The following is a 9,704-nucleotide window of genomic DNA, read 5'->3' on the forward strand; positions in this document are numbered from 1 at the left end:
GGATGAGTCAGGTTTCAGTGATGGTCTCAGGACTCAGCAGGAGTGTGATCCCACTGCTGTAACCACAGGGCACCAAGCTGTGTAGGGATGGGCCCTCCAAATCAAAGAGATATCAGCTCTTAACCTTATATATATTTTCTAAATTTCCTTTCAAACTCATATGAATCAGAACCCAATATACCACACCTTGATGTATTGTTCTCAAATGAACCATCAACGTTGTGATTGTGATTGCAGTAGACAGTACAGTAATTGTATAGGCTCCTGGGAACAGAACAGTTTATTGTCTCCAGCCCATTGCAATAAAGTAAAATGTAAATAATGGTAACTCAAAGGCGTTTTTCCTGTGCCGACTCATTTTAATGTAAAAACAAAGCTCCACATCTTCCAGCACCCACTAAAATTCACAAATTGTACAAAACACAACAGCACATATACAAACTTTACAGAAGATGAATGACTATTACACCCTAGTTACAAATGTTTTTATTTTTCCATTCAGCTTATTCATCACAAGACACCGGGTGTAAAGTGACATCTCTTTAAACACATTTAACCATTTTCAGTTTAGAATACATTATTTCAGTACCAGTTGACAACTAAATTACACAGGACAAGATCATTTGTTAAAAGTGAATAATGTTGCATAAATGCACAAGGTTATGTTCCTTTTAAATTAAATTGTGCATAATTATACATTTTGTCACATCAGCTCATCAGTTATTAAACGTGACAATCCTGTTCGCAATCGAACATTTCAAGATACGAATATTATGGAATATAATGCTGGATAAATAGTCACGTGCTGCAAAATGATCACCGTCTGCTCACATAATCGCTGTTTTACGAAGCAACATGAAAAAAGAAAATCAGATTTAGATTTATTGAGTAAATAAAAAGGGAAATGAAGAACAAACAAAGTGGCGTGCAAGGACTCCGGCTGACAGAAAGAGAGTGAGGGTGGATCAGGTACAACTGATTGGATAGCAGGAGTTAGTTGATTGGGAGCTTCATGAAACTACAAACAAAGAGCCAAGTAAACAAAAAACTACTTTGGTCATAACACCTTCCCCCGTAAGAAGGACGCCCCACAAGGACGCCAAACTAAACAGCCTGTTAATTCAAAAATATTCATTATACCTTCTGCAGTATTTGAGTGGGTGTTAGCCAGTGTCTCTAGGCAGCAAACTCTAAAACGTTTCTTCTTTATTTTCTTCCTATTTGCTTAATAAATCTAAAATCTGGTTAAACAAATTTCTTTTCTGTTCATGTTGCTCTCCTTGAGCATGTAATAATCGGCAGAGCTAGTGATAACTGATCCTTTTGCCGGTTACTTTGATAGATATTGCAACTGCACATAAATTGAAAGAAACTATTAAGATCATCAGGTGACATCTGTTTGGGGTGTGTGTGCCAGACAAACAAGTTTTTCTAGATCTGGAGAACAAGATTTGTTGGCCAGGGCATCTCTGCAGCACCACAGTACTTCATTATCATGCTGTTTGTCACACACTGCACTTGGTCATACTGCGTTTACGATAATAGTTAGATTCATTGTGCAGTCTTGGTAATAATCAGACAGTCTTACTGTCGCGACACATATCTTTATGCATTAAAAGTGTGCGAGTGTACTCTTCCAAATCCATCTTTAGTTTACTTGCTTCAGGTCGGTCCTCTGGGTTCTCACACAGCATCGACTTTATAATTTGGTTCTGCAACAAAAAACACAAACAGATCTTGTGTTCTTCATAATATCAATAAATGCTGCCAGTGTCTCCACTCAAACTGACTTTACTTGGGCAATGTAACAAAGTCAATCTTTTCCCCAAACATTTGACTCATCTATCCTGCTTGATATTTCACATTTTTATACACAGACATCGACACGCCCCTGTTTTTTCACTCCTCATACCCTCAAAACCATGTGTAAAGTAAAAGAAAGAATGCTGGTGTACCTCGTGACAAAAATTGTATGAGAATCCTTGAGGAGGTTTCCTGTTTCTGACATCTTCCCAAATCTAAAATTCATGCAATAATAAAAGGGAGGAAGAAGACATAATTAGCATGATACAAATTGATACTTTTTACATGTCATAGTGGGAAAAGCACAGGTATAAATAGGTAATGATGGCCGAATTCCATTTAATTGCTGATGCTGATTGCTCATGACTTACTGGGACACTTAGATAGAAAAAACAATTGACATCTGTAAAGCAAAGATCATTACTAGCAAACATTTAATACATTAAAATGATTTTGTAAAGTATCTAGCTCACTGCTTTCTTTTCTTGGCCAGTAGAGAGGTTCCAAAGGAGTTCAAAATATATCAACCCCAAAGCAAATATGTCCACTTTCCGGTCATATATTTTCCCGCTTTTCTGTTAGAAAACAAGAACACAATGTTAACAAAAGGCACTTTGGCGCTACAGTCCAAGTAGTTGTTAAAATCTCCACAGGTTACCTTTAATTAGAGCCTTGATTGGGTCCAAAAAATCAGGCCTGACTCTGAGCCCAAAAATATTCTGTGTGAGTCAGAACCATGGAAGCAATGGATACTTTCTCTTTTTTCTACTCTACAAAAACACACTCACATAAGAACATATCTATGCACTATCAGAGCACTAAATATTTTTTACATTTATAAACGATTCTCTGTTAAAATCTGCAGAGAGAGACGTCGTAAAAACAACAGTTTGGCCAAAAACGTCACATTTCTGCAAGTTTATGTTCTGTTTGTTAAAGAGGTGTTTGATGAATTGATCATACTGTCTCTGTTTTGTTGTGCTTTGGGATAATAAGCATTGTTGTGGTCGACCGCAGTAAAATATATCATAAAGTCTGTTTTTTAAAACGCACTCCCAACTTGCTAAACTTTGTAAAATGGGTCCATAATTTCCAGTAAACTCCAAAGAACAACTTAAAGTTACAGGGACAAAGGACAGTGGGCAGAATTGCATAAAACCACAGCCTGCACCCGTCCGACAAAGAACACACACCTGGCTGGTTAGGTGAGCAGCCTGTGCGGTCATCGTTCAGTCACCTGACTAAAAAACAAAGCCTATGGGGTTAATATATCGATACTTGACTCCAGTAAAATATTTCTGTAACATATATAAGTCTGTTTCATTCCTTCCACTGTGCACGCTGCTCTGAGGTCACACTGCGGTCCACTGAATGTGTGGATAATGATATATATATAGCAACTATGTACAGGTAGAAATGTTTTATTTTAATACCTTCTGGATTTCAGAAAATATCAAAAACACCCAAACGTTTTGGCGGTGATAGTGTTAAACAGTTTGTTTGTATATATTTTAAAAATCTCATTCTGTTGAATCCCGACCTGAGCCAACCACGCCAGCAGTTTTGGGCCAGAGAATCAAAGTTCTCCCTTTGACAACCAATATTTAATATTACAGGAGAATATAAAGTTGATTTCAGTGTAGGGCCTCTCACCTGTTCAGGAGCCATGTAAGATGGGGTTCCTTTGTAGTATGTTCTCTCGATGAGGTTCTCATCGTCATTGTTCTCAGCAGTGACCAGACCAAAGTCTCCAATCTTCACTTCCCTATCTTGCCCGAACATGATGTTGGCAGGCTATCGGTGGGAAAGAAATTAACAAACGTGGGAATTAAGAACTGATGTGGTGTAATATTACGATTTAATTCACTCTGTCTGTCACACCTTCAGGTCTCTGTGGATGAGCTTCATGGAGTGAATGTACTCGACTCCACTGACTATTTGCTTAACAATAGTTAGACTTTCTTCTCTTCTCTTGGAGTCTCGCAGAGATTTCTTCACGTTCTGAATATTCTTCTCGTCTATCCAAACTCTGAGTGTTTTGGTATCACACAGCTCCATCTGAATATAGAGGTACTTCACCTGTGAATCACCGGTTGACCTAGAAAAGTAGGAGCATTAAAGCTGTGACATGACATGCCCTCATGTTTAGTAAAAAAGTACAGTTGAGTAAGGATTTTTTAAGTGGATGGGACTTACTGTGAAGAGCTGCTACTGTCAGCTGCTTTGTTTGATTGGTATTCTGAATCCTCCAACCAACACGTGTAGTATCGAACAATGTTAGAGTGATGGAGATCTGATAACGCGCCCACCTCTCGTAGAGCTTTTCTAATCAAAAGGAGAACAAGAACATGGCTCAGTTGAAGAAACGTTCAACTTTTTTTCTTCAAAAACTATACAGTGCTCATTTAAAAAAGGAAACTAAGTGAGACAGCATTCATACTTGACTTACTCTTTGCAGCGGACGATCTTTATGGCAAAATACTTCTGCAGCAGTTTTTGTTTTGCCTTGAAAACAACACCAAAGGCTCCGTTGCCTAGGCACATAATGGAGTCATATTCTGATGCAAACCTGTTGGGATTAAAAGAGTATTTTAGAATACAAAAATGTCTTGATTGATTGTACATTAATAGATAAACTTAAAAGTCCAGCGTGTAACATTTAGGAGCATCTATTGGCAGAAATGGAATATGATATAGTTAACTATGTTTCCATTCATGTATAATCTCCTGAATATAGGAATTGATGTGTTTTTCTTTCCTTAGAATGAGCTGTTTATATCTACAGACGCCGCGAGATGCTTTCCTTGGAGTCCGTCATGTTGAACTGCCATGCTTTTACAGTAGCCTAGAAGGGACAAACCAAACATTGGCTCTAGAGTGATCTGCAACTACACCGCTAGATGCCTCTATATCCTACACACTAGACCTTTAAAGCCACAGCAGTGATAAAAATCATGCTTATATTGTAAATCAGTGTTTTAATTTTCCATACCTTGAGTTTAATGGTGTGGACGTTTTCTCATTCTGGTTATTTCCTGTATTCTTTCCATTGAAATTGGTTATTATATCCTCAATGAATAAAATGAAGTCATGATATAGAGATTAAAATGTTAAACAAAATCCAACAAGATAAAATATCATGATTAATATCTTCTTACTTTACTTTTGTCGTCCTTGTTTCTGAGGGCATTTTGGAAATTTGCTGCAATTCTGACAAGAAGAAATGACATCAGGTGAAATCTTAGTATTATGTACTGTAGCTTTACAGTGGGCCTCAAAAGGTGGCTTACCTTATTCTGGGCTTCACATCAGGACTTTGAACCTTTGTAATGAGGAAATTAGAAAATATAGCCAATTACATTCAAGCATAATTAAAGTCCTCCTGTACTTCTCAGTAAACTAAAGAGCTCAGAGTTCAGTGCCAGCTGGCAGTTTACATCCATGTCTGCCCAGACTCGTAAAATAAGAGTAGTGAATAATTGGAAAGGTTTTAATAAAAAGGTATAAAGTGTATTTTTTGGCTAATCACGACTAAGTTGTTTGTCATGTGATTCAGATGATGATTTTGTCATAATAACTTCATCAATTCTTCAATTATGGCCAAAAAACGCGTTTGTCAAGGTTATTTTGAGGTCACCCTGACCTTTGGCCTTCGACTCAAAAGTGTCACCAATTTAATGTCCGACCAATTGTGAAATATGGTCATCAGTTCTTAAAATATGGCCAAAAACTGCTTGTGTCACTTTGACCTCTGACCACCAAATGTGAATCAGTTCATTAATGAGTTTAAGTGGACGTTTGACACCCTCTTGGTAATAGCATTGCTTACTTGTTCACTCTCACTGAATACATTAGTGACCCTCAGGACTTTCTAAAAAACCTCACAGTGATGTATTAACTCACTTTTTAACTCAGTTAAGTAAACTGGCTTCACCTGAAAGGTAATAAAATAAACTCAATATAACTCCTGCAATAGACTGAGCATTACAAACTCAACAGTATCAGATTAACTTAACAGACCTGATCTTTGGGAGGATTCGATGAGTTGGTGAAAACAACTGAGTCATTTGAAGTCGTTGGCATGCTTTTTGATTTTGTGTCACCGGACTCCCTTGGAGAATACGAGACACATTAGTAGAATATTCTCAACAACAAACAAACAAACAAACAAACAATCTGTTGTACTGCTCTGTGACTTACAGTGTGCTTGGTGGTGTGGACAGCCTGGCCGCACTATCATCGGACACTCCTGACCCTGACAGCTGAAACCACAAAGGAAGTGTTCGGCTGTTACACACAGTACCATGTTATGTAGTTATTGATTGACATTAATCGGATCTTTTACTATTTTCATGTTGTGACATTTAAAACCATAGATGTTGAAAAGAACCTCCCCTACCACTGTCGCCTCAGTTTTTATTGAAGACTCACCAATTTTAGCTATGATATTCATTACCTATTTATTCTGATACATTTGAAAATATAATATTAAAAGTGCAGTTAATGTAAATCCCCCCTTTTTCATGTTTCATATTGTATTTTTATTAAAGAACACAATAAAATAATGGAATTTTACAAATCTTGCAGCACCGTGGAAAAATTGGTCAGTGACATGCAACTTAAGAATAGAGTGGAAGGTTTAAATCTATTTCGCTTTACCCAAGTATCTATAATACACCCTAAATGTCATATGATCAATCACCGAATTGTAAATGTGTTTGCATACACAACCATGGTGAGGTATGCAGCGTGGGTAGAGAACTGATTTAAATCCTGTTGTTAAAGCTTGAAGTGTTGTCCCTTTACCAGATTTCAACGATTATGCTGAATTTGCTGATTGGACATGGTGGTTACATGTTTTATAGAAAGGAATTTTAAACCGAGGGAAGCTGTGGTGTCTTTGGTTTTGTAGAAAACGGACGGTTACTTTCTGAGGGCAACTTTTTCAACCTGGATTTTCCTGCGTTTTTGTGTCAAAGTGACTAATGGGAACAACAAGTTTTGAATTTGGTCCAGTATCGAGTGAGACTGCGGCTCTGGTTACGACATGAGAAAATAAGGTCCTGGTTGAAATATACCAAAGTTATCCTTTCAGTAAAACGCTCAGGAAATATATGCAATTGGCCTGTTAACAATCTACAAGGTGGCCTACTAAAAAAACACATTTTATCATATCAAAACAATATAAAATATGAATTACCTTACTGTCCCAGTCTGACCTTTCTTCTTTAAGTGCAGCACAGGCCAGCTGAGCTGCTTTCTGTTTGGCATCCTTGGCATTCTTGCCCTCTCCCACAGAGTATTCCTTATTGTCGATCACTAATTTGTAGAAAAACCTGTGTAGGCAGGGAGAAAAAATCATTGTGTGAAGATTTATCTCTAATATCTATCAAGAGCTTTGATACAGTGTCTGTAGTGTCTATTCAGGTCATACTCACTGAGGGTTATGTGGTGGACCGCATCTTTTCTCTAAGACGTAATCATGCAAGAGCTTTCTTTTCTGACAGTAGTTGTTAATGATTCCACAGAAATTTGTCTCCGTAAAACCTTCGTCCACTTTAGTTACACTCAAACTCTTTGTCTTATCACTGTAACACAAAGACAAATCAGATTCTAATTAAAATCTTTGTTAACCAAACAGAAATAATGTGTTGCCACAGGTTTGTGCTCACCAGATGATTGACACATTTAGAGTCAGTTCCTTCTCTGGTTGACTTGATAGGATGTTTTTCTCCTCTACAGTCTTGGAAAAAGAAAACATGAAGTGTGGCTTGTTGAACATTTGAAAAATCTATTGAACATTAATGACTTCAATTCATTATTTCCTTCCCTCTGCACTTTTCTTGAATTAAACCATTAGAAACTGGTGTGTATTACTACTTACCTCTGTAGTCTTACTCCCACATATCTCATGATATACAAGCTTGGCTGCCTCTTCCTTAGCTTCTCTCTTTGTTTTCCCAGTGGCAGTCGGATACTCCTTATCACCAACCACAAAGCTGCAGCATCTAACAGCAAAACAAAAACTTTATTTAATGCATTTAAGGTGAGCAAACAACTACAAATGAATTAGGATGCAGTGTGGAGGCTTACATAGTAACATTATTTGGTCCCAGTTTTGTTGACTCAACAGCTCTTATAGTCACCCTGTTCCTCTGACCATATTCATTGAGCCAGCATATATAGTTGGTTTGAATGATGCCTGTCTGATGAACCGGTGCAGGAGAACTTTCTGCTGCATTTTCTGTCTGTCAGAATGAAAACAAATATACGTCAAGATGTTGTGTGCCGTTAAATAGGCCTTGCATTGCTATGGAATACAGAAATTCACACGTGCAGTAAATCAATAAAGTTGTATAATAGTCTTACAGAATCTATTCGGTCCTCCAATAAGCTTCTCAGGGCATTTTCAGCTGCTTTCTGTCTGGCTTCCTTCTTGTTTTTCCCCACGCCATCAGGATACGTCTTACCGTTCACGACCGCTCGTAGGGTAAATCTGAGAAGGTGAAGTTATTAACGTGACATAGTCCTGGATCCCCTCATATGTAAACTGTGTTGGACTGCCCTTATATAATCATTTATTTTATTACATTTGAACAAGAGCTGCACAATTAATCGAGATATTATCGAAATTGCAATATGGCCGAGTGCAATATCCAAATGGCAGAAGCTGTAGTGTTTTGATGAAGGTAAAATGTGTCATAAACAATGAAGTGCTGCAAAGGCCTACAAATCTTGTACTCAAGATGTAAGAAAACAGGTTTGTTTGTTACTACAGACCCCAAAAAATTTCATATCATCAAGATTTTTCAGTGAAAATCAAAAATGTGATCAAGAAATTATAATTCCCATTCATTGTTTATCATATCGCAATCATAATATCTGCAAAAACAACTGCAATGTGATTTCCTTTTTACCATATCGTGCAGCCCTAACAGCTGGTTATCATTTGAAACCTTTATTTACTGGTGTCAACATGATTCCCGATGTGGGAATTGATTCCAAAACAATTCTTTTTCAATATCAAACTTGATGCTACAGACACAGATCAATCAAAACCCAAATAATATTGAGGTTCAACATCTTAGGCCACTACTACAGCCATTTCTTAAGTGGTGTTACATTCATAACATGCTATATTCTTCACTATTTTTCACATTTCCACAAGAGCAGAAAACAGCAAATACTTACAAAGCTTCTTAAGGTATACAACGTGTAAATCATATGATTACAGCTGATTAAAGTGTGTTGGTTTAGTGGAAAGTGCCACCTGAGGGGGCGCTTAATGGCCCTAAAGCGACATATAGAATACTATCCTATAAACAAAATAGGGAAAATACAATTCAACTACTCCCAAGATATCCCCAAATCCTGCACAGACTTTGCAGGTAGTAAATCCCACCAGAGAATTGATTCAACTCACGTTTTAATGTGGTCAGGGCCAACAGATCCGACCTCCTCAAATGTCAGCAACGAGCGTCTTTTCTGCGCATACTCGTTTAGTTTGGCTACGTAGTTTTCCATTATAAAATTACCCCAACAGTAACAGCGATGTCGACTCAAATTGCATTAAAAAAGAAAATAATAATAAGACGATTACATATTTTTTTTTTTCCGCTTTCACCTAAACTCTGCTCCCATGTCTCCGTAACGTCTGAGCCGACTTTCGGTTCAACCCTCGCCCCGTAGTAAGTTTCGTTTTCCCGGTAAACGTCACACAACATGGCACCTCTCGTTAGAGTCGTTTGTTTGATAACGTTTTATTTACATTTTAACTACAAATTTGTTTATTTTTTTTGTTTGTTTTATTGTCTGCTTGACATGTTTGTAGTTTACGTCTACCTGTTCTTCCTCTCACCAAACTGTTTATTTTATTTTATTTATTTTTTTGCGTTCAAGGA

The 9,704-nt window shown here is 37.4% G+C and overlaps 1 protein-coding gene across 2 annotated transcripts; it reads right to left on the reverse strand.

Annotated features, from left to right (window-relative positions):
* Positions 1–338: 338 nt before the first annotated feature.
* Positions 339–9,506, reverse strand: eif2ak2 (eukaryotic translation initiation factor 2-alpha kinase 2). Of its 2 annotated transcripts, none has more exons than XM_051429278.1 (19): positions 9,227–9,506; positions 8,173–8,299; positions 7,897–8,051; positions 7,688–7,811; positions 7,476–7,546; positions 7,242–7,391; positions 7,004–7,139; positions 6,004–6,065; positions 5,824–5,914; positions 5,094–5,125; positions 4,962–5,013; positions 4,796–4,845; positions 4,253–4,372; positions 4,000–4,128; positions 3,685–3,901; positions 3,457–3,597; positions 2,277–2,378; positions 1,956–2,018; positions 339–1,712 (listed from the first exon to the last, which is right to left on the reverse strand). In XM_051429278.1, exons 1-19 carry the CDS (start codon positions 9,325–9,327, stop codon positions 1,575–1,577), a joined length of 2,061 nt encoding a protein of 686 aa, XP_051285238.1. In that variant the 5' UTR covers positions 9,328–9,506; the 3' UTR covers positions 339–1,574. The 2 variants fall into 2 exon arrangements, with proteins under 2 accessions (XP_051285238.1, XP_051285227.1); XM_051429267.1 differs by having other exon boundaries at positions 4,796–4,872.
* Between the last annotated feature and the right edge of the window lie 198 nt (positions 9,507–9,704).

This window comes from Dicentrarchus labrax, unplaced genomic scaffold (genome assembly GCF_905237075.1).
Source record: "Dicentrarchus labrax unplaced genomic scaffold, dlabrax2021, whole genome shotgun sequence".
Taxonomy (NCBI): Eukaryota; Metazoa; Chordata; class Actinopteri; family Moronidae; genus Dicentrarchus; species Dicentrarchus labrax.